Genomic DNA, 26,039 nt, shown 5'->3' on the forward strand with positions numbered 1-26,039 from the left:
CTCAGGTCCTTGTGACTAGTGCTCCCTGCTGTCAGAGGGAAGCCAGACGAACAGATCTGTGGTCTTTCAAGAAAGCTCCAGTCTTCAAGAGAAATAAAGTCTGTAGCCACACAGTGCCTCATTCCCTGATGATCCCTGAGCCAAGCTTCACAGATCCTCTGGCAGATGAGTTTCCATCCTGAATTGTGCAGACCCAGATAATGCCAGACACCATCAGCAGAGAGCAGTACGTTGACAATCACTATTCCTCCGGTGCTTTACTTTGAGCTAGGAGTGCTACACATATTGCAACTCCTGGCTTAGACAGGGCTATTTCCCCACCTCGTCCCCACATATACCACTGACAGACCTGTAGATTGCTCCTCTTTGTTCCAGCCACTCCCCTGCATCCAGTTTGCTCATCATACTGTGCCTCCCAGTGCCCTGGCACCTACCAGTGGCACCTACCGGAAGCTCTCAAATTAGACAGGCCTGTCCAGAAGACACCATGCCTTTGCTCTTCAACAGCACATGCAGACAGAAGCCAAACAAAATGGCCAAGTCATTGAGAAGCCAGGAACAAGGCTGCACGGTTTCCCAGCCAAGCTAAGGATAATGGAGGACAGGAACTCCAAAACATTCAAGACACAGGTAAGAGGATTGCAGCTTGCTTCACAGGCAGCTGTGCAAGCAGCTGTCTTTACCAAGGAAGCTGAGAAAAGAAAGAGCAGAGTTAGAAGCGGATCTGTCACAAGTGGTGGCTTAAGCCAGGAAGCACTGCACGCACCCCACTGTCCTTAATTCCTCTGGAACCCAGTGGGGTTTCTACCACACAACGTTTCCACCAACACATCCCTCCAAATGTGGACAAGCAGCACTGCCTCCCCTCCCACTGCCCTAGTGCCTTCTGTGCCCACTGTGTGGTCTCCACACGGTAGCAACGGGTACCAGCTACACAAGTCTTGTAAGGAAGCATGAGGTGATTCCCTGGAATACCTCCTAGATGTTCCATGTCTCTGAGGCTCTACCTTTCTGTCTGAGCAGCTTCATTTCAGCTTTCTGCCTTCTCTCTTTAAAAAGAGATGCTCAGTTCTGCTTTGCTAAACCCTATTTGGCAATGTGTCTAAACACACGCAAACTTAATTAGTTCAGGAGGGAGACTCGGCATTTGTGGTGACGGATAAAAGTAATGGGAAATGAGACAAGTCAGAGCTGGCAGGGAGTCCTCACTCGAGCCTCATCCACTGGCACAGCGCTAATCAGATGTGACGCTACACGCTGCAGCGCCCAATCGGCGATGGAGCGGCGTGATGTGCTACTCACCAAGCGGCTGCAGCCAGACTCCTGCTATCCATGTGGTTGGAAACACAAAATGTATTTTCTGCTTTGCCCTGGAGATGCTTCAGGATTGAATTCTGAAGTTAATGGTTTAAAAAAATTTTTTAAAAGGAAGAGGGAGAAATGAACCACTCGCTACAACCTCATGGCCAGGAGTGGAGTCTTCTTTTCCAGCTGACTAGTGAGGCACAACCCATGCGAGAGACCACTGCAAATGGCAAATTGTATATCTCTGCTCCAGAACTGTATGTCCTGCCAAGCCAGCCTGCCCCATAGCCCCTACAGCTCATCAGAAATGGGGCTCATCTTTACCTCTATTTGCCCACTGTAGAGGTCTGACGAAAAAACCAAAACAACCGATACATTCAGGTTGCTCACTCCATACAGACACCAAGTTAGGATGTCGTTACCTGGGAACCCTGTTACCCCACTGTGAAAGCAATGGAAAGATGGACTTGGAGCGAAGATAACTGTTCCTTACAACCATCACCAAAAGTGGTAAATTGGACTTTCAGAAGAGCAATACAGGAGAAAAGAATGGAGAAAATAGAAAAAATTAGAAACGGAAGTTTAGTACAGCAGCTGTTTGTGCTAGTCTGTAATAGAAGTTTAAACATAAAGAAAACCAAGCCTCACCCTTAATTAAAAAATATATACCGGGTCTGGTCATGGCCCAAGCAAAGACCCAGATTTTGACTCAAAAGCTCACATATCACCCCCTTGTCTGAAGCATGGCCCATTTCTCATCTCCACTAGTGCTTCTGCTGAGTTTTGTTCCTCATATCTCATGTCTCACTAATCACACCAAGAAAAGGTAAGAAACTGCCACTCTACAAAGACCACTGTGCAGGGAGGAACTGGTGCTGATTGCTCCCAAGCTGTGTGAAGTTTATTTAGGCTTCCAACTTGGAGAAACCAATGTCACAGTGAAAACCAAGTAACACTACTAACGAGTCGTGGCTGTCAGTTTAGCATTGGATGTGTCAAGCCCATACATTATTGGTGTGATAACAACAGGAGTCTTTATCCAGCACTGCAGGGAAATGAAAAGCTGAAAGGAGATTATGGGAATCCAAGGGAATTCAGCACCATATGACACCGATCTGCAAACACTTTACAGATTAAACTAATTTAGGTCTTCAACATTTAACTCCATTACTGTAGTAACATTTTTAGGCTGGCAGTGTAGCTATTTTCATAACAAAACATGCAGAAACACCAACACTTGCAGATCCCAGTGCAGGTCCCCACCATGTACTCTCCATATACAGACACCCAGCTGATGAAGATGACCATAAGAACACCAATGAAGCTTTCCAGACCTGGATTGTATTCTGTTCCAAAGACTACTCCATGACACCCCTCGAGTTACTGTGCCAAGATGACAGAGAGAAAACCTTTCATGCGGAAGTCAGATAAGGACCATCACTTGATTTGGGTGTACAAAAACAGCATTCCATGTATGCACTCAGAAATATCCATCCCTTTGGAAAGTATATTGGATAAAACAGAAAACATCACAAAGCTCCAGTTTAAAGCTTTCTTGGGATTCTAAAAGGATTCATTCACGATAGGGAATATCCTAGGCAATGATCTTGCACTATGCCCAGCACCCACCTGTCTTCTTAAACAACTCCCTACTCCCAATTAAACATGGCAAACAAAGATTTCCCTAAGAAACAAAGAGTAGGGACAGTTGGAGGCTTGCAAGGACAAAGACATATGCACTACAGGCAACCATGAGCAATAAAGCCCAGAAAAATCTCCCTCCCCTTCCATACTCACATCACTTTCAAATCCCAGTCTCCACAGGTCACAAAAATCGACTTGACGCTGGGATCTAAGAGGCCTTCCTTTGCCATCCACTCGTCAACCCTCTGAAAGGAAGGCAAGAAAAGGGGATGAGTTTTGCAGAGACAGGCCGAGCCACAACAGTTAAACTCAGATAAGCTGCCTGCAATCAAGAGAGAAGAAAATTGTGATCTTATCCACCCTCTCCCTCTCTCTCTTCTCTCTTTGCTTGCCATCTCAACAACAGCACGTTTGGACCTTTGAAGATTTCTGATAGGAGACATCAGGCGACCAGAGCACAGATGATCTTATCAGACACCGCAGCAGCTCTGCTTGTGGAGGGATGGAAGTTGTGCAGCGTTAACGGGACGATACAACTACGCTGTTACCTGGCATTCCTCCTCCTCTTTTCCTCTCCCTGTACCAAAAAGGTTCGCAGTGAGTGCAACTTGTGTCCCCCCCAGTGAAGAGAAAACACAGGTATCCTGAGAGGGCATCCCTCCCCTACAGCATTTCTCACCTATTCCAATTCATACAGCTCCAAGAGGATATGGGAAAGAGGGAAAAATGGAGGGGCTGGGTGCACACAGGCACAGTGTGACAGTAACAAGCAAAGCCATGCACCCTCTTCCTCTCCAGGCTTGATCCCTCTTTCCTCTTTACAGGCTCTGAGGAGGTGTTTGTTCAGGGCAGTGTGCATTTAAAGTGAATCTACTATTCCTGATCAACTTCCCATAGAGACAGACGTTCTGGATCCTCTTCAGAAATGGGCCATGTTAACCTGGAGGATGAAATCCACCTCAGGGATTAAGCAGGAGAAACTAACCTAGACTAAAATCCCTTCATAGACACTGATTCCGGCTAAAACTAGCGAATGACATGCCCACAATCTTGTGGTGGCAAGCAGTCAGCTGCTCTTATGCAGCCTCACTAGCAGCATTTCCAGTGCTTCAGCAAGAGAAATCCCTCCTCTTTTCCCTCACTTGACACTATTTGCTCCTGAATAAACTAGCATGCCCCATAAGCTGCCTGACCTGAATATAATTTTAATCTAGAAACATGCTTTGCATTAACACCTTTGCGGACCAAATTAAAAAAAAAATATCCTGAAGTGTTTCCACACTCTTAAGAAGCTTCCAAAGAAACAGAACAAACCATTTTCTGTAACACTCCAGTAGCGATCTACATTCACCCATACAGGCAAAGAGGGGTCTCCCTTCTGGGGAAGCAGGCACAGGCATCCGTATGTTCATGGACAAGCACGACTGCTACGTGCTCTCTGGAGAGCACAGGGAGAGCTGGGGGTTTGCATGGATGCAAGATGTCACCTTCACAGAGCACCATCTTTGGCCTCGTGTCACTGCTGCAGCCTGTCCTGGCAGGGCTTGGTGCTTCTTCCTGTGCCTGACTGTACAACAGCCCTCTCAGTACAGCTCCCCCCAAAAGCAGCATCCAGCCTCTCAGTCACACTTCTGCCTCCCCTGGGCTGACAGGATCTTCCAGCCACCCTCACACAAGGCTGCCCAGAGTGAGGGACAGCAGCAGTAACCTTTCTAAACTCCCTGATGTGAAATGCTGTCTCTATGGAGGATTTTAAAGCCTTTAATTTGATTTCCTCAGATAAGCAATTGTTGCAATTATTCTGATTAGGAACAATTAGGATAACACAGCAGTGGAAATCCTGACAGAGACAATGCATCGAACACCAACCTGCAGCCCAAGCAGGCTCTGCTTGAGGAGGTTTCCTTCACTATCTGACTACCAACAAAAGCTATTGATGGAGAAATACTTCCAAGCTAATTAAGCCTTAAATGCTGTAGGAATTTAACATTAAGCAGATGATATTATTAGGGCTATATCTGCATTTGCACATCCTCCAGATAAGATTTTAGAGGCATTTTCTTTCTATACTACATGTATTATTGAGCATTTAAATAGGTAGAAAAATTAATTTAATAAAGTGCTGAGGGAGGGGAAAAGAAATGAAGGCAGAAGCTCCTGAAGCAGTGGTCTTGAGCAATGTCTTGGTGCTTTAAAACTGGCTCAAGAAAGAATCGCCTCTTCTCCTATCTACTGGCAGGAGTTTGGATATCTTGTCAGCACCCTTGACATGAACAGCTGGAGATGACAGATCAATGGTTCGATACTCTCAGCAGCGTGTCACCAACGTGACAGCAAATGTTATTCTAATGAAGCTGTAATCATAGTCAAATTACGCGGTTCGATTCTCAGCAAGGGGAGGGTGCATGGAAAGTGATGAAGAGGGGACGACAGGACTAGAGGTCAGAGGTCGAGAACTAAAGGTTACTCTGCTTACCTCAAGCACTTGCTGGAGGCTTGGCTGCCCATCCACCATGCCTTGAATAATCCCAGTCAGCTGAAACGAGAGGCAAACAGAAAGCAGGCATCAGAGCAGCACTCAAAAGATCATTAGAGAGGTCTACTCTCCTGTCCATCTCCCTGCAACCAAAACATGCTCCTGTGACCCACATGGATGTTGCTGAGAAGCCAGCCACAGCAGAGTGACCCCAAACACTGAAATGTAGAGGGGTCCTACTCATACCATAAACCAGCAAACTCTCAGCTGGGCAGGATCCACTTGGGAAGCAGTGTCATGCATTGTCATGATGCCCTTTTTCAACATGCATTTCACCAGTTTTGGGGCTGCCTTGATGCACACAGGCAGCAGTAACTACCAGGTCTCTGGTGATTCCCCTGTGATCACAGTGACACCAGAATTTCAGTGTTAGACGAACAGAATCGATCACTGTTGGTGAGACCCAGAGTGGATCCAGTGATCCTCCCCTGCGCTGCGCAGTCAGCATGTGTGTTTTCCCATAGTCCATCACAGCATTCCTCTGCGTTTTGAAATTTTATTTAAAACAATGGAATGAAATCTGAAGAAAAGCACTTTCTTCCAGAACCCCTTCTACTCTGTTTTTCAGGAGGTTCCTTAGGAACAGGTCCTGCTAACAGACAATCCTGCTGACTGCTCCCGGACTGCTTGGCTGTTTAAAGCTAGACACATACATAAAAAGATGCAGTCTCATGAGCCTCTGCCTGTGTCTACCCAGGAGAGCTTGAGGCACATGGAAGATAGATAATTTTTCTGTCTGCCTTCCAACTGACAAACCTGTCTTTTAACATATTGAATATCGGAGGTCAGTAGCTTGCCATCAATGCACCCAAGTAATTAAAAAAATCATTATTAAAACAAGTGCACACTACAGGATTTCGCTTTATATGGCACTTTCCTGAAGCTACACATCTCACACGTTTTCATAAAATAAAGGTCAAACACAGCCTATGAGCATGCCCTGCTGCCTGCACATGCATTCAAGTCCCCAGAAAACATAGCATCCACTTGAGAAACCCACCACCCAAGAGTAACTCTTCCACGCAGACCAGCTCAACCTACTCATAAAACATAAGCCCCTTCACAAACCACAGGGCTCTGCTTTATTAAATATGTGGCAACTGAAAGAAGCTAAGTGGTTTCTACCTTTCAGTTTCTTTGGCTGCTTGGCTTACAGCATTAAACTCAGAGGATGGGAAAAGAAAAGATATTAAACTCCAATTAAACTGTAATTACATTTAATGAATACCAAATACCTGACTCACTGAATAAGCTGTAAGTGGAAAGATTATTTTCTCATAGTGACTTCCATGGATGGTAATATACACCTTTTAGGGAAAGTATTTTAATTTTAAGAATTCAGAACTCCTCTAGGTGGGTTTCTCTAGCTCATCAAGCCATTAAGAGGTGGAATTTTAAGGAAGTGAAGGGACACTGATGCTCTTTTATATTCCAGAAACTGTTTTTATATTAATATGTATTTTAATTGGGTAACAGCTGCTACCTACAGACTTCCATACTCTGACATGCAAATAGTTCTGAGGGATTTACGTGTGGCTCTTCAGAGCAGTTTTTAAAGCTCACTGGCATGTTTTTTTGCTTTTCTTGCCATCCTTCTCTCATGCATTCACCTGGTAGAGGTGGACAGCTCACCTACTGCAAAGTGCTGGCACTGTCTCTCAGACAGCAGCTCAAATCATATCTCTGGAAGTGACTGAAAGATAAGCTTTTGGAAGGGAACACAGACTCATAGAATAGTTTGGGTTGGAACAGACCAATTAAGTTCATCCAGTCCAACGCCTCTTGCAATGAGTAGGGACATTGTCAATCAGATCAGGTTGCTCAGACCACTGTTCAACTGAACCTTGAATGTTACCTCTACGGGCAACCTCTGCCAGTGTTTTGCCAGCCTCAACATAAAAATTTTCTTCCATATACTTAGTCGTCTAGTTCAAAATCATTATTCCTTGTCCTGTCACAACAGGCCCAGCTGAAAAGTTTGTCTTATAGACACCCTTTAAGTACTGAAATGCTGCAATAATCTCTCCCAGGAGCCTTCTCTTCTCCAGGCTACTCATAGGAGAGGTGTTTCATCCCTCTGCTCATCTTCATGGCCCTCCTCTGGACCTGCTCCAACAGGTCCATGCCTTCCCTGTACTAAGGATGACAGGAAACCTTTCGGTATGTCAGCCAGTACTGATACAAATGGCTTCTACCGCTCTGGGCATCCTCAGGACTGTATCTGTTGAGCACTGCACCCTGATGCCATGAGAGGTCAAGGTATAATGGCCCCATGCAGACGTTTACCGTCAGGAGGAGGGAGGTACATTAAAACAGATGCAGAGGTGGCACCAAGAGTCACTGCTTATTCTTGGCCAAAACTCCTTCTCTCCTTCCCTGCTAGGCCAAGCAAAGTACCAATTCATCCGTATAAGAACACATCACCAAACACACATGCACACAAGATTCATGATGCAGAAATCACACACATGAATACAAGAGATACACCTGCCCCATGGGTACATTTCAATACAGATCAGAGAAATCAAATGGGACCAGGTTTCTATTCTCTCACCCTTTCTGGTATCAGTTATGTCCACCTGTCACACCCAACCTAGTGCATTGGATCTCTGCAGCATTATGTGGTCTTGCAGCTTTGAAAAAGTATAAAAACATAAAGCCACACAATTGTAAAGTTTGACTGGTGATCCCAAAAAGCACAGGATACTTGAGAACATCAGCTATATAAGACATTTAACTTTTTGTATTTTTTATTGTCTACTCCTCCAGGAAAAAAAAAAATCAATAAAAACTAATCATAAAAAGAGAGCAAAGTACCATGAAAAAGCCTGCACAAGCACCTTGTGTGTAGAGGGAGCCTTTCCTTAAGCTCCTGGCTTGAACCCTCTTGGGCACCAAACCACTTGCATCTTCCAAAAGGGCATGATGATCTTTATGAAGATGTAATAACAGCTCTTAACAACTTGTAAGCACTTTCCACCTCCTCCATCTAAGCATTCAGCACACTCCTCACCCTAACCATGGCTCACAACCTGCTGTTTTACAGGAGGTCAAGAGAAAGGGGACCAGATGAGAGCTCAGAGTGGGCCAGCACTGGAAGACCTGCTCAGAACCATTGGTGTGGGGAGTTGGAGGAACCTCCTATAGCCAGGGGAGAGCACAGACACACCAAAAGGTAATTAAAGGGATGCCTTTGAGAGTGACTACAAGCTCTCCACTCTTCCAGACACCCTTCCTGTTATGTGCTGTCTTCTTCAAGAAGGAAGAGGGATGGGAGAGGTACTCCAGACCCAAGGAATAATGTCAAGCAACCCCAGTAACCCTCCCACACAGAGTCTATACCAACCAGTTCTGTGACTTCCCAGCAAAGGCAGCAAGCAGAGGGGAGAGAGGAAATCAGCAGCACAGCAGACAGGCTCCCACGTAATGTCAACACCACTGCTTTTCCTAGAGAGTTTATCTGGAAAACCATCATATTTCAACTCCAAGACAGTTTGCTGATTACCTAAGCACTTGTCTCTGGTGTACAATCTGATAATCAGGCCTGGTCTTTCTTTGTAGACAAAGAGACCAATAAATCTCACCCTTTCTAAGTAGAGGTGCCTAGACAAAGCCCTTTACTGGCATTTAGCAAAATGAGTATTTTTCAGAAAACATAAACCAGCAGAAAGTCAATGGAAGTGCTGGAGCTGCTCAGGCAGCAGCTCCACAGGACCTGGACACACAGTACATCCTGACTGCTTCCCTGAGGTCTCAGGGGAACCTACATCAGTGGCACAGGGCTGACCCCTGCACCTGCCTAGCAGCAGCCATCAATCACACTGTTCAGTAAGGTCCTCAGCATAACCAGTTCAGCTGTGGCTCTCAGGGCAGGGTTTCAAAGTCAGCCTTAGATATAGGGCGGAGGGACAAGCCCAGTTACACCTCCAGCATGATCCCAGTCCTAGACCCCATGGCAGCCCCTGCAACAGGCTGTGGGAGTGCCAGACCAGGAGGGACAGGAGCCATGCTGGGCACTAAGCTCAAGGGGTGCAGTGGTGGGGTGCTCAGGAGCTCAGTGACTTCCAGGCTAGGATTAAAAGCAGCTCCATAACCCATGTTGTTAATAACAGAGGACTTGCCAAACCTGGCAAGTGGGACCTTTTTGTACCACTGCTAAACACAGGTGGGGGTTCTGCCACCGTTTTGCCTGCTGGCAATGGCACTGCCCATTTTTATCCAACTGTGGACACAAGACACCTGACCAAAGTTAGTGGCAGAGTCTGCAACACAACACTGAGCTGGGACACCCATGCCCATCCTGGGGACTCCTGCAAACACAGAGACAGCACACACATACACAGACAGAGCTTCTCCTGCTTCAGGGCTCCATAAAGGAGGCACAAACTCACAGAGACACAAAGAGCTGCTCCAAACTCCCATGAGCAAGAGAAGCCAGAGAAACCAGTGGGAGCATTAGATGGGCTGAATGTCTCAGTCACAAACTCATCATCCAGAGAACCTCTAAATATTCCCAGACTGCAGCAAGCTGGAGGTTCCATTCAGCTCAGTAAGACATACCAAGCAAGTCATGAAGACTCTTGTGCAAGATGAGAACTGCGGTCTTTAGCAATGGGGGAAGGATGCAATAGAGGAATTTCCAGAAAAAAGAATTTTGGTGGGAGTTAATGAGACAACTTCTCTCTAGAATTTAGATGACATGCAGAATGGACATTCTGTGCTCTGCTCCAGAAGATGACGCTGGTTTTAGCAAATATCAGGCGCAAGCTGTGGGATTTATCACATTTGTACAAGCATATGTCCAGCAAGTCTCATGGGGATAAGGACAGCCAAAGTAGTTGTCCAGCCTTCTAGCATTAAAGTTACAAAACCATTTCCATTATAACCCTCTGTTCTCACACGTTTATAGGTTTCTGAAAGCCTCTCTCCTGGGAATAATGTTTTCCATGCTTAGTCCTTTTTTTTTTAAAGTTTAAATAAAATACCTTCAGATGGTTTCTAGTTACAAGAGAATAAAAATAAGTATTTGTTTTTACAATGTGAAAATATGGAAGGGGCTGCTCAGTCCTGGAGAGGACTCCACCTAACACAGAGGAGTCATTTTTCATCAGGTTAGTACATGTGGGACAAGCACTTCAAGGGCTTAAACCTGCAGCTACATAGATGGGGGAAAACAGACCATAGTGTTGGTGATCCTAGACAAGACAGGGACAGAATGAAGAACCTGGACACCCCGATTCCCACAGTCAGTACTTTAGTCCCTGAGATGGCTGACATTGAACCAGTGGAGTGACAAGAACACACTTGGAGAAACAGTTAACTTTTTGTGTTGAATGAAAAAACAAACAAAACTCAACAACAACAAAACCCAAAACAACCCATGTCCCCAAATTCCTCTGAACCCTCAGGGATCGATCGCATTTACCACCTTCGTTATTTCATCTCTATCTGGGGAAGGGTGGCTGCAGCTCAAGAGTAGCTGTCCTCAGCAATCGGAGTAACCAAGTAATAAGAGGCCACTTCTCCAGCAATCATTTCAAGCATCCCACAGGCAGGACATCAAAAAGAAATTCTTTAAAATACAGACGTGGGCTATCTTACCACTCTGAAGGACTCACCAAATCCCAACAGGCAGGCCCATGGCAGAGTCATTTACAGCCTCTGAACCACACACCCGTACAGCACTTTCTTGCCTTGGACCATACTCTCTTTGACCTTCCCCACCATAGAGCAGCACACCAAAATCACAAAGAGCTCACTGAGCAGTTGCAGGATTTTGAGCATCAGCTAGCAGGAGTGCATTTATTTTGTGGTCACACGGTTAGACATTTGTTTTGTAAATACAACTATCTTAGCAGGACACAGCTAGAATTACTTATGAATCCAAACTGAAGTCTTTACATGCCACTGCAACAATAAAAAATCGTTCCCCTCATCCTTAACTCAAGGCTGGCATGACACACTGCTTTGCAGGTGCACCGTGAAGAGGCGACCCCAGTTCCTGGTGCAATAGAAATTTGCTTCCCAGGGAGACTCTTGGAGCACCAGGGAACCTTTGCACTTTACCTCTGTACAGAAGGGCGTAAGCTGGGGATGCACCACAGGCTGAACATACATGTGAAAGGTGGATTCGATCTCCATTGTCCTGCCATTCAGCTTCAGGATAGGGAATTCGATGATTTCCTGAATAGGGCAAAAAGAAAAGCAGCTGTTCATTTAAAACAAACAAGAAAGGAAGCTGGAAATTACCCCACCTAGCAAAGTGGCTGTAAAAAGAGGGGCCTGATAGTCCCACACAAAAATAAACACAACACAAAGCTCTGCAATACAAGTGTGAAAGTGCTGCTGTGGCACAGAGCACATCAAACACCACGAGCACAGAGGAGGACAGGGCTGACGCTCACCACAGCCGGGGACAGGCAGCAAGGAAGTCTCTGTGCTCAGTGCTGCAGCTGCACACATCACTCTCACCCCACTCACACATGCTACCCAGGGAACACGGAGATATACTTGCAATGGGCTCACATCTGTTTAGCAAGGACATCCCAAGGGCTGTGCCCTCCCCAAGACCAGTCCCATCCTCTCCAGCCCACCATCCTTTTGGAGGACACCATCAGAAAGACAACAGAGACTACAGCATGAAGCACGTCCTTCCCCAAAGAAGCCAAGGAGCACTGCTCTCCTCCAACAGACTGAGAAGAGGAGCTGGAAGCTCCCCCCAAATCCATCCCTATGGAATACAGCACAGTAGCAAGCCCTGCATCATTTTCCTCTATGTAGCAAATTTATGCTGAGAGGGAAATAAAAATGTTCCTTCATCAGAAGAATGTTCAATTATTTGAATAATCAGCAATCAAAAATTTACATGGACCTGTTAATAAAAAGTTTAAACAAATCCAGTTGCGATGGATTTCTCAATTATTAAAAAATATATATGAAATTAAAAAAGCCAACCACTGAATAAAAGCGATAAAATCCTTTGTGTTCACCCCCCTCCTTCTCCACTCCCTTTCTTCCTTCCAGTTTAATGTAAGAGGAGAAGTGACAATTTGTTTGGTGTCTTTAAAGAATAATTTGTCTATGTTATTTAATAGAGATCCATGGCACCAAGGTTCTGGAGTGCAAATGAGCCCGCTGAGTGATATCCATGCAACAAGCCTCTCAAATCACTTCTGGAGAGAAACAGAGAGAGGGAGAGAGAATAAAAAAAATATTGCTTTTTAATATTCAAAAACAGTTTTCAAAATTTAATCAAAGCAGAGCAAAAGCTAACATTTTTACCACTTTGACATTTTTATTAGCACTTTCATAAATTTTTAAAACATGAATGGAATTAGTTTAACAACAAAAAAAAAACTGCCTGAAAACATCTGGAAGAGACAAATAAGAAATAATAAAAAATGAAAAAAAAATCCAACTCCTGTGAGTAAAATTAGCATGTGAAAAATGCAGCCGCTGCAGAGGAACTAACACACTTTTTTGGACCCTGGTTACAACCCTCATGACCCACAGGCGGAAATTATCATGAAGTTATACATATGAGCTGATGACATCACCACCCCAGTAGGCAGAGGGAGGGCAAGAAGCTGGGTGGGTAAATGGAAACAACAGATAATTCAAATGCCAGGAGAAGCACCCAATTTCCACAGATGCCTGTGGACGCAGCAGAACAATTCCCTGGTACAGCAGACACACAGCCCAGACCAGAGCACGTGGGGAGCACGTGCAGCTGAGATGGAAAGTTAGGAAAAAGATTTTAAAATAAAATAGTGTGTTACCAGTGTTGAAGCACCCAGGTGTAGACACCAAGCAGTGAAGCTACAGAGGACGTGGGGCTTAACTGTTTCCCCATGGTCAGCTGTGCCACTCTCTGTGTGCTGCACAGGGTAAGGTAGATTGAAGGGCTGGGCACATCCTTCCCCACAGCCATACCATCCCACTGGGAGTCACCAAGTTTCCCCAGAAGAGAGAGGAAACTCAACCCAGGGGCTGCAAGGGGAAGAGAAGACATGCAAAACACTTGGGCTTCACCTAGACTGCCTGTTGTGGTGCAGCCAAACTCACCAGCTTCAGCCACCCAGGAGGACTCATGGAAACATGGGAAAGTAAGAAATGCTGGACACAGCTGATCCTTCCTTCAAAAGGGCTACCACAGATAGGCTCTGAAAGCTACACATTTCTGTTCAGAAGGAAAATAGACTGCAAAGTTTGAAGTCAATGGACAGGCTGCCATAATAGAGCCAGGCTAAACCCCAGGATAACACCATCCCATCCTTCAAATCGGGCTGGGGCATCTCACTGCCCCTTAGGTCTGCATCCCACCCAGGGGGTGACTATGGAAGCAGGCAAGCCCATGGCAAGACAAGATGAGCATTACCCCTTCCAGAGAGGGACACACACCGGCTGGATTTCACAGCAGGGCTGCATTGCAATGCCAAGATTGGTCCTAAGGGACCAGCAATATCCTCAGGGGCCATCAAGTGGCTGGATGCAAAGCAAGACTGAAAGACAGCCCTGCTGCTGATCTGATACACAAAGGCGTTGCTCGCCTTCCAGAACCAAAGGCAAAAAGCACTTCCTGGAGGGTCGGATTAAGACAGACAGAGGAAATAAAAAGCCATACTAAAAAAAAATGTGGAAAATTTAACAAAACCCAGAATTACTGCAGGTCTGTGGGCAGTGCGTGGCCAGGAGCAGGGGTGGAACCTCAGAGGCGACTTGAGCATCTCAGGAGAAGGCACAGCCACTCTTTTGGGCTTATTTGGTCAGTTTTTGAAGCAAGTGGTAAAGGACCTATCCCAAAAGGCTGTTTATCTGCACGCTTCCTATAGCGGAGATTTTTCCAGTCTCTGGCAGTGTTTGCTCCACTGGTATCTAAGGCAACAGATACCAGCCCCATGAAATCAGCCCCACTCCTCACTAACGACGTTAGCCAGTCCTGCAATGAAATTTAACCTGTGACACTGCTGTACTTTTCATTTAAACTTTCATTTGGAGAGAAGCAGTGTTTGGAGACCCTGCAGTTTGTCCTGCTAATAAAGACAAGTGTTGGGACCTTTAAAGGTGCCATTCATCTTTTGCCTTTATTAAATTCAATTTTCTTAAACCCATGATACATCATGAAATTAAGAGTTGACATTCCTGCAGAAACAAAAATATCTATCAAACATAAACAGAAAGGGGGGAGAAAAGAGGCCTCTATTACCAAGAATTTATGGCTTAAAGTTGATCTGTTTCCACTTTTTTCTCTGTTGGTTTTTTTTTTTTTACAAGCATATGGTTTCTTTTAGATATCCAAAATGTTATTACAGATCTAGAATTTCATTAGTAATTATTATGAAATGGTGAGCACTTAGACACACACACACAACCCCCCAACAGACCCCGATGCAGGAAGGCAGCCGGGCGCTCTCTCACGTTTCACAGCAGCCCGGTGAGCTCAACACGCTCAGCTCCATCTCCACCATGCAGGGACCTTCATTCCTTCTTCCCCGGAGGGCAAGGGGAAGAAAAGCGGCATGAGGAAATTAAGAGGAGAGGTTCACTGACACTTCCCTTCTTTTATCAGAGCCTGATCATCCCTAAGTGTTACCTTGAGATCCTCACCCATTTCCACTCCAACACTGAGCACATGTTCCAACTTCAGCAGTGATTTTTGTCAGCAACATTTGGGGCTTCTAAGTCTTCCTCCCTCTTGCTGCTCCCAGCCCTCCCAGCTTTTCCTCACAGCACAACCAGAAGTTATGGATGTGCTAAAATAATGCTGAGGGTGTCCAGAGACTGCAAATAGCCGCCAGCTACCAGAAGAACAAATGTACTCATTTGAATTTTGCGAGCACTGCAATTAGGTATTTTATTTAGCACTGCAAAGTAACTTGAAAGGAAATCCAGGATTCAAACCACCACCAATAAATAAGAGGCTTTATATTTTCCTTTCATTGTCATGAAAAGTTGAACATGTTTTCTGTTGAGAAATTCTGCACGCGGCTCCCAATTACAGGCATTTGCATTTATATTGTTGGAACACAGAGCTTCTAAAATCAATATTAACACGCTTAAAGAAAAAGACATCAGCACCCTGTCCCTCCCCTCAGCTGCGCCCCCAAACACGGTAACAATAGGAACCTACAGAGCCGGAGGCTTATGCATATCCATTACCAGGTCCACTCTCTTTACAGCAATCTTGCATTTACAATTTCACGGTACTTCAAGCAAATCTACGTGACAGCTTCCTCAGAACTTTAGCCTTTTCTAGAAAAAGAGTTTCGAAGCAAAAACATTCCAGGTGGAAGCCTCTTGTGTGACCTGACTGTCCCAGGCCAGTGGGTTGAGAAGCAGCAGAGGCTGCAGGGTAACTGTGAAATGGTTAGGGACTTCCTCTTAAGAGGGGTTTGAAAAATTCATAAGGACATGTGAAAGCACTGCTATAAACCCAGCCTTTCCTTACCCAATCGCCCTAAATGAAACTCCCCTTCCTTTAACACTGGAGCAGGGATGCACCAACTCAGCTGTCTTGATCTTCTTGGTAACAAAAGAAATGAACAAGCACACAACTATATTTGCTAAATAATTTCCTGTCAGAGAAGAAAGCACTTGAAATTACACTAATTCCCACAGAGGAATCTTTTTGCTTATCCTTTTGGATCTGGAGAGCACTAACATCATTAGACAGAAAGAATACAGTGCCCAGCATGAGCTTCCCAGCTCTCAAAACCTTTTAATCCAGAAGCCTATGCACAAAGTGGACAGGGCACTCTTCAGGACACCGAATTATATATTTGAGGAAGACCACATGGCCTATTCAGTTAAAAAACTACCGAAGAATAATTTATTTCTTACTCTAACCCCCATGTGAAGAAGTTTAATAAACACAAGAATAAAAGATGCCTATAAAAATCAGAGCTGACTGTTCAAAATGCAATAAAAACAAGCAGAGGCTGTTGAGAGAAACAGATTTTGTCTGATAAGAAAAAGCATAAAACTTCTTACCAAAAGAACCTTTTACACCTTCAAAAGAGGTAAGGGCAGAAGAGGCAAGGGAGTGCCTGTGGAGGGACAGAGCCTCAGCACCAGCTCATTTTGTTCAAGGATGCTTCGCCCCCAACCCCTTAAAGAAAAAAAGTCATTTTATGCACAAGGAGCTTATTTCTTAAACAAACACTCGTGGTTTTGATTTACACCACGGGCTGCTCCTAAATAATTTATGGCGGGTTAAATTTATTGCACAGCCCTGGCCGGCTGCAAATTCGAATTGCCAAATAATTAGATTTTAGGGCAATGCTTATAAATTATCCGCCGATTTGTCCGGACTTGTTTGTCAGTTGCTTTGTGCTTCGGGTCATCTTTGGCATTTCGCTGTTTGTGTTTTAATTGCTGATTTACACTTTGACAGATGAGAGTTGATGCCTCCAAGATCGGGGAGGGGGCGGGGGGTTGAAGAGCAGGAAGAACCAGAGCTTTTAAAGCCTTGCGATTTTCCTTTTTTTCCAAGGCAATTAAAATCGAAAAGGGACATAGTAAGGACAGCACTGGCCTAACAGATCTGCCTCCCCAGTTTCCATCCTCTGCCTTAATTATTATTTTAACTAAAGCCATTTCCAAGTGAGCAGCCTTGCACTGGCCCGCAGGGGCACTAACCAAGATGACCTCATAGGTCTTTTCCCCACTTCTAAATTTTTAGTAAACTAACCAAAACAAATACCATAAAGGCAACACCTCTGCAGTGGGGGACAGCAGGACATCTGCTGAATCAGGGCTATGCAGGTTTTCCAAAGGATGTCTGCCTGCACACATGGCATGGAGTCTCTCAGCACTTCAGTCCTGGTAAGTTACTCTGTGTACTGATTAACCCTGTCAAAAGGTCTTTGGGGAAGTATCTGACCTCCAAATCTCTTTTTCCGTCACTACCTAGCTTAAAATACACACATGCACACACTTCACAATTTGATACATTTTTAAACAACTATTATATCCTGGAAAAGCATGAAGGGAAACACACATCAAAAACAAAACACAAGAAAAATGGCAGGAATACGGAAAGACCATGAAACACCAGGATAAGATGATGTGAAGACAATTTGAATATGCAATGTTTCTTCCTCCCTCTGCTCTTAGGTGAATCCTCACTGCCTCTGCCTAACACAGGCACTGAAGCCTGATGTCAAAGGCTGGATTTCCTCAAAGATAAATTTTGAGTTGCATTTTGGGTTCTGCACTGGCATCAAATGTGGCTCTTATTTCCCAGTGCTTCCTTACAACTCCAAGGATGAGGGACCATTTCTCTTTCTTTAATAGAAGCTGAAATCCCTACCTAATCACATGCCTGCAGGAGCCTGAGCTTTAAAAGAGACATCTAGTCCATGCACCTGCCCGAGGGCAGCATCATCACCCCCTAAATAATTTCTGACTTTGTCTAGGCTGTTTTTACCGACTCCAATAAGACAGACTCACATGCTCCCCAGGCACTCTATCCTCCTGTTTCATTAGTCTTATCTTCGGAAAGTTTTTCCTAATATCTAATCCAAATTTCCCTTGCTGTTTAAATTCCTGGCTGTTCTTCCTGCCCATGGCAGACACAAGACAGAACATTGTCTTTCTCATTTTTGCAACAGAAGACGTCATCACACATACCCCTCTCGTCACGGCACTAACCAATCCCAATGCCATCCAGCCTATGCTCACAGTTGTGTTTTGCAGATCCCTGGTAACACTCATCAATTATCTTCTTCACCCTCTTGCAACAGCCTCTGGTTCTGGGTGGGGTGTTTTTTTGGATTTCCAGCTGATGTCCCTTCTTACAGAGATGACAAAAGGAGGATCCACATGTCTCGCAAATGGCATTTTCCTCCTACACTTATCGCTGTGGTCCTTGGGACTTCTTTCATCCCTGCCAATACACCTGAAACCTTGACAACTGGCTCACGACCCCTGTCCCGCCATCCTGAGCAACACTTCTGGTAATTGTTTCCTCCCAGGATGGTTCCTGCCTCTCACCACTAGCATCATCTCTCCATGCCAAAACCCACTAAGCTATTTTGGTCTTTCCAGCAGAACCCAGACTTCAATAATAAGGCAGAACCTCCCTCCTCTTTTCACACCTGGGATAGGAAATATAGACCAAGAGACATCAACACCTCAACTTGTTTCTTCAAGCACTATTGACATATATTTAACCACTCAGAACATCTCTACTGACACAGCCAACAACAATTTAAGCTTGACAGTTTGGGGAAGTTTAGTATTCAAACCAGGTTAAAAACAGCACACACACATTTCCAAGTATTACCTTTCCACTGCAAGACGACAACTAAGCTGTATCCTTTTTCATGTCTGCTCCTTTCTACCACAAACAGCCTGTGCATTCCCCATTGCAGAACTATCAAATCATTTCAAGACTCAACCTTCTTCACCTGATATTGAGCAGCACGAATGATCCATGTTCCCAGCAACTCTAAAACATCTGGAATGGGCAGAAAGAGCACGGTAGTGCATGTAAATGAATACCCAGAGTTTACAGACATCACAAATAGGTGCTGGTGACACTGTATTTCTGCCTGACAGAGAGGAACTAAATAACATAACGAAGAGTTATTTTGCCAGCTAACCAGTGCACAGACCAACAAAGACAACACAGGGATGGTTGCACAGAAAGCCTGGCACAACGGGGGAAAATCCCACAAGATGTAGGCATGTCCTGTGCCCTTCTCACCAAAAGAGCTGAGCTGCACTGCATCTTTATCAGGAAGGTTTTGTTCTAAGCTAAGACAAGAGCACTTTAACAAGCAAAGATTATTCCCCAGGAACTGCAGCAGCTTGAAAAGTAGCATCCTTGTGTAGAACTAGGTAGATGCCACACCATGGAAGAATACTGCCTAGTTTCAAAACATCATGCTAGGAGGGATGCAAAATGCTCCCCATGCCTGAGAGGCTGTGAGAGAACAGCAGGCACACACCAATCACCAGCGACCTCAAAGGGCCATGCACACAGCAGGACAAGCGCAGCAAACATACAAACCTGTGGCACCCATCCCCTTCACTCCAGAAATGCACATGGTGTGAACATTTCCAGCAGCACACATTACCCTCAGCAGCAGCTGTACAGAGAGGCAAACAATCCTTTAAACACGATCCAGCAGACTTTCACATTCCTGAGCTAGCCTGGATCTTTTCCTTTCAGGGTGACTGCCGCTCAACTACTTTCTGCTGTAACAACAAGTCTACTTAACTTTGTAACTTGTCACCTAAACGATGTGTAATGTTTGCACAGCTAAGGATACAGTGTTCAAACAGCACAGGTGGGGAATTGCACACCAGGATGCATAACTGATGTGGGGTCTCCACACGCTGCGAGGGAAAGGGCAACATGACTGATTGCTTTAAAGTAGTCATCTCATCGGCCTGTCAATAACCTGGCAAAAGCTAAGCAGGTTGGGTCAGGTCAGGACTGCAGCAATTGGCCACCTGAGTGCCTTGGTATTTTAGGCTTGTTGCTATAATAAAGCTGGGTTTATATCTGTAAGTAAGAAATTGCTTTGAATTTTTTCATACATCAGATGTCTTGCCTGGTGGTCTCATGGCTGTGCTCTCCAGGAGGCTTGGGTTCAGTAACTGTGCATGTTCTCTAGCTCATCAGGTTTTAAATAAATACAGTTAATTCTGTTGCCCGAAGTCATAACCTGCCCTGTCAGATTCACACAGGTCACAGCAAGGTTGTCCCCACTTACTGGGAGAATGAGGGCGATCTCCAAGGCAAAGTGAATGCAGGTCTGAGACACCAGGTGTAGTGTAACCCTCAAAACCTACAAGGTCTCAAAAAATTTTTTCAAAAGATTGTTCAAAAACTTAGAGCAAACAGAAGAATACATCTGAAACAGTTTTTATATGAACTATTTCCTGCCTCTCTAGGAACTTAAAGCGTTCTGATGTGCAAAGAATCGCATAAAACCAGCCATAATGGGCAAAGAGATGATAAATACACATATATATTTACTTGCTCCTAGTATAAGAAAAAAAAAGACTTTTAAGCCACTGTGTTATGTACATTTTTAACAGCATTCCTCTAGAAATAGCTTTGTAAGAAGCTGAATTGAGAACTAGGTATTTAAAACTACACTCAAGCCTAAACTGCATAAACATAGGTAATTGCAGATTAATATTCCACTGTAATAGTTATGCTGAGTTAAAGTTGCCATGGGAAACAAGCCTGAATTCCTTCACTTTTCAGCAACTCACAATCATCCTCAATAAAGGTTTTGGCAGGTGATATCTAATGCAATCAGCTTAACAGCCACACAAAAATGGTGCAAGACTAAAGCTGCTATGTGGGAATGTCTAGGTAAAACAACTACGCATGGGCACATGCCCTTTATCTGCCTCTGGGTAGGATTCTGACAATGTCTGTTACTGTGTGAGACACCTTCTCCATTCCCATCCTGGCCCTCAGCTAGGATTGCCTTGATGCAGCCTCCACAGAGAACCCTGTGGACAGCATGCAGATACCTTGCAGCCTGCTTCCCAGCACACCAGCGGTCCCCTCTGCCACCTCCTCCTGCAGCAAGTTTGTGATTTCAGGGTCATACTCCTCCTATCAAGTGGTCTTAGCTACGGCTACCGAGGCAGCTTCCCCATCGCCCCCTATCCAGTCACCCTGAGCAGAGAGCTCGGCAGGGACTGCGCATCTGTTGCTATGGCCTAAATCTGGTGGAAATCAACATCCATTCCCATTACAAGGTCAGTCTATAAATCACAGCATATCAGGAGCAGAGACACATCATTCAGTTATCCCTGCCATGGGAACAAGACTGTGGGTAGAGCAGTACAGGCAGCTGAGAGGCAGTGATCATCACAGCCACTCCAGCTGCACCTGCCCGTGACTGTGAGCTGGAACCACAAGACAGATGTTTAGGGGAAAACACCTGCAATGCTCTTTTACAACAACACTCAAGGAAACACAGGCTGAACCTGATTTAACCTTCTTCTGCATTTGTACTTAATACTATCTTACAGAAACACTGGCTCCCATTTATCAATATGCTTTTGCCAATTGGGAAATGCACTATGATCATCCAGATTTGTTTGTACACTTAAAAATAAATTAGTAAGTGAGCATATGCTTAGTCAGACTCCGTGCTTATGGTTTTATGTTGAAATGGTGAGTGATGTTTTGTATTTATTAGTATGTCCAGTTTTATCTCACAGCAATTATAATCAAAAATTCTCCCCAAATAACAATCAAAATGCATGCTAAACAAACCTGAAATGTGTAGGATACCCTAAAGAAAAATATCAAGATATTTTTGTATTTAAAATGCACTGTCTAAAAGAACACGGAAAGTATCGTCTGTAAAGAATTTATTCTTCTGCATCTTGTCACAACCTCCTTCAGCAATTAGAAGATCTGAACATTTTATATCTTCCCTTTACAAAGACTTTGGAAGAGGCAAATTTATAATTTCCAACTGATTATCAAATTTGAGTGAATCTGAGACATTGAAAAATCTGACACGAGAAAAAGCAACTTCATTATTACCAGAAGCTCATTAAACAGCTTAGCACCTCCTTCTTCTACCAGGTCAGGGGTCTGATACTTTTTTACACTTCCAGGCAGCAGACATACAAAGCTTGAATTTTCATTTAAGTAGCTTTAATAGATTACAGCAGAGATTAAGATCCTATGTGGTAGGTTAGTTCCAAATTCAGCTTTGAATTTCTACCTTCAAACTTTTTACATTTAAAAAAAGCACCGCTTTTCACCCACTCTGCTGAAGTTGAAGTCAAGATACTTGGCTTGCTGACTGAAAGAAGCACACCCTCTTACAGCATTAATAAAATAAGGTTACAGGCAGCCACAGATCTGAGCCTGGGGAGCTGCTTAACAGTGTCAGTGAAAGCACTGACCACCATAAACACTGGTGCATACAAGGACAAAGGGACAAAAGAGCAAGACTCCCACTTATTAATGCATCTTCTCATGTGTAGCTAAAGCACCATGTCTACCCTGCTCTATGAGCTGACAGTGTATAAAAGCAGAAGGTACTTATAAACTCTTAGCAGACAGGAAAGGAAAAACTCAGAGCTGAAAAATGAAGCACACTACTACCATCATGGTTCAGAGTCCACCGACCTCTGCAGAATGACAGCTCCCACCTGACCCCGCTGGGCTCTGGATCACATTCCAAAGGCACAAGGTAAGCTTTAAAGAGATGCAAGGGGTCAGCCATAAACATCTCTTACTGCCAACCCCTAATGACCTTTGGCTGGCTAAAACACTAGATGACAGACTGTGCAGTCAACCCCCACCTCCCCATATTCTTTTCTCTCCGGGATGGTTCCTTTATTCATAAATATATCCAAAAAACCCATAGAGCTAAGCAGTTTCTATGCGTATATAAACATGCACTTTGATTTAGGGGCATATCTGCTGAAAGCCACCAGAAATCAGGGCTGCAAGGATGCATCCGTTCCTTTGTGGGTGTAGGGCAGGGAACATGAAGGACCCTCAATGCCTGACCCAGCAGTAGTAAAGCAGAGGGCAGCAGCCACAAGGCACTCAGCCAGCAGTCCAAGCCACTGGAGCCATAATGCAGACAGTTTCCCAGGGGAATACCACTGTCCTTGACCCTCCTTGATCCCCATTACGGAGGCCATACACGAGACCTCAGAGAGAGATCGGGCACTGTGAAAGGGAATGGAAATGAAGGGGTCTTCAGGGCTCCCAAATGAGCATGAAGGACTTCCCCAGGGACAAAGCCAACGAGGCTGCTGGTTGCAGAAGCGCACAAGTAAATACAGCAGGAGGGGGAGCAGATGTGGCAGTCACATCTTATCTTAGTGTAGATACAAACATAGCTCTTTCAGTAGTTTCTTTTAAGAAGCCAGAATATTTTGAAGAGCAGTTAATGAGAAATGTGAAGTGTGCTGCACAGAGGCAACTGCACTCTGCAAGACTTTTAAGCTGAGCTGGCTAAATTTATAGCTATGCTTAACCACTTAAAGTAACCAGGATCACAGCTTAGCTTAGCTCTGTATAGGCAGCCTCCTCACTGAATCCCAATGCACTTGAATTTCATTGTATCTAGACTTCTATTATGCAGATATTAAAACAAAAGCAGAAATTATCAGGTTCACAGTGAAGATCAGCACCTGACCATTCCTAGCTCCCAGGTCTGTTGACAGACCAAACCTCCAAAACCTGTCTGCCACTACTCCAGTGAAAGATCCTGCCACTAAAATCTTGCAGAAAACATCACTGAAATACATGGCAGTTTGCTCACCATGACATACAGCCCAGCAGGGAAGAGAACAAAAGCCACGCTTGTCAGCAAAGAGGTATGAGGTAGGTAGGGGCAACAACTAAAGTCTTATTTTATAAAGTTACCAGATTCTGGCAGGCACCTTCAGCCTCTCCAGCTACACCGAGCCCCATGTAGCAAAAGTTCATGTCTTTATTTGTCAAACTAATTTGTTGGTGAGGATATGAGGGACTGACAGACCTTTCCATACATTATATGATGCACGCAGGCACGGAACACAGCAGACTGGAAAAACAACACTGAAGAACATCTCCACTTTAAAGGTACTATCTCACCAACAAAATATATAGCAGATCTGCATTGGCCCAGACCATTACTTTCCCTGGCAAGGACTTGGGGACAAAGCTCCTTAAAACAGTAGTAATCATATTCCACTCATGCTCCTTTTTACTGCCAGCTGTAAACTAGCTCCACATGCATCATGGTTTTGCATCAAAATGTGCACAGACCAAACCCATATCCAAAGGGACAAGGTAGATCCAATTTACAGCTTTGACAGGTCTGTGCACCCGAGGCGGAGCATGCAGGAAATAGCCTGACATCTCACTTGGAGAGCCGTTAAGACCCTGCTAGCAGAACTGGATGCAGAGCCACAACAGCCCCCCACAAAGATTCCGCAAAAGAGCAGGGAATTTGCTGTCCATTTTTCAAGAAACACAAGAGGCAGACAGCACTCACCAAGGCACTACTGGGGAAGAGAGGAGTCAAGTTCAATCCAAACTTGCAGCAACCCTTTGCTAGGACAAGACCAAGGGAAATCACAACTGCACTGGGAAATGAAGACACTGCATCGAGTCACTTCAGTAATGAACTACCACACTGAAAACCGCATAAGCCTTTTGTATAGTCAAAACGAAGCAAAGAGATGTTATTCTGACCCAAAGCAAGTATTACCAGGGTACATGCAGGCCAATCATTTGGCAGAGGAGGGTGAGTTCAATTTAGACTCAGAAATTCTGTTTGCACACTACCAACCAATATTAGGGTTTGGGGTTTTTTAGTACAATTTTCCAATTTAAATGGAAAATCCAGGCCCACCCTGCTGACAACTGAGAATATATTTACTAATATGCTCTACAGCATTATGGAAAAACTGTGTGCATAAAAACCTCTGTACTTCATTTGGATCTCTGTACATCTCAAGTGGTAGAGCACTGAAAAATCTCTGGACTCTTCTGGACAGGAAGCTGGACTCTTCCTGTCTCATTACACTCCAGAGTTAACACCCAGGCAAGTAATTTCAACAAGATCAGATAGCTACAAACTTGTTCTTCTCTACTTAGAAATACCATTATGCTGCACATATTCCTATCATTCAAACTATTTTTGCCTAAAGTTATGCATTACCAACAGCCTTTTTCCTTGCAGAATCAACAAGGCTGCTAACTACCAATGAAAGTTCCCCCGACCAAAATTTTTAGATCCTCCCCAGTTCAGACAGATGACAAGTATATATGACTTAAAGATGTTTTCGGTAACACATGAATTGTCACTTCCTTGATAAATATTCATTCAGTCCCGGAACTGCTCCTGGGACAGCACGTGACTGGCAAGAAACAAAAAGGAGGTGGGGCAAACCAGAGAAAATGAATGAGACAGTACCATGCTTTTTTCCTTTTACCTGTCAGAACTGCAGCAGCAACTTGCAAGGGGATGCTTAACAGGATTGACTGTTTACCTGAGGATGAATCTGTGGTTTATCACATGTAGCCTCAAAATCCAGCACTAAGAAGTAGTGATATCTCTGTGGAGGGAAGGATGACATTGCTGCCATGGAAGCTCCGAAGCCGTGGGACGCCAGTTTCCTGCTTACGATGGAGCTGTACTCTTTGAGAACACCAGCTGGGAGGCGCGGGGACACAGCTTGTCTTGCCCTTGAAAGTAAGTTTTGGGGAAACTTTGCTGCTCCAGTATGGAGGAGTGCTATCATTGAACATCCAGAGGCATCTGAAACTGAAGAGAGACTCACGTTACTCATGCACACGTATATCTCATCTCTGCTTGTATCTGCTCACTGTCCTCTGATATGGATTTCCTCTGTGCTTCCTCGTGGAGGTTGCAGCACCGCAAACCTGAAATAACACAGTAGCCTGCTCGAAGCATAACAGATGACATTTGGACTGAGCTTAAGGTGTCCAGAATTGCAGGCAACTGGAAATTAACCTCTGCAAACAGTTCTAAATTAATACTATGAGACACACAACAGTCATGGCTCCAGGCACCAGATCACACCCCGCTGCTGA

The 26,039-nt window shown here is 44.6% G+C and overlaps 1 protein-coding gene across 1 annotated transcript in view; it reads right to left on the reverse strand.

The window, feature by feature from the left end:
- ERI3 (ERI1 exoribonuclease family member 3) overlaps positions 1–25,743 on the reverse strand; it is an 84,702-nt gene extending 58,959 nt beyond the window's left edge. Inside the window, exons 1-4 of the mRNA XM_009083207.1 lie at positions 25,475–25,743; positions 11,552–11,668; positions 5,426–5,485; positions 3,103–3,194 (exon numbers count right to left, since the gene is read on the reverse strand). Coding sequence (XP_009081455.1) covers positions 3,103–3,194; positions 5,426–5,485; positions 11,552–11,668; positions 25,475–25,726 — 521 coding nt within the window. The 5' untranslated portion in view covers positions 25,727–25,743. The remainder of the gene's footprint in view (positions 1–3,102; positions 3,195–5,425; positions 5,486–11,551; positions 11,669–25,474) is intronic.
- Positions 25,744–26,039: the final 296 nt, after the last annotated feature.

Source organism: Acanthisitta chloris, unplaced genomic scaffold, assembly GCF_000695815.1.
Source record: "Acanthisitta chloris isolate BGI_N310 unplaced genomic scaffold, ASM69581v1 scaffold41599, whole genome shotgun sequence".
NCBI lineage: Eukaryota > Metazoa > Chordata > Aves > Passeriformes > Acanthisittidae > Acanthisitta > Acanthisitta chloris.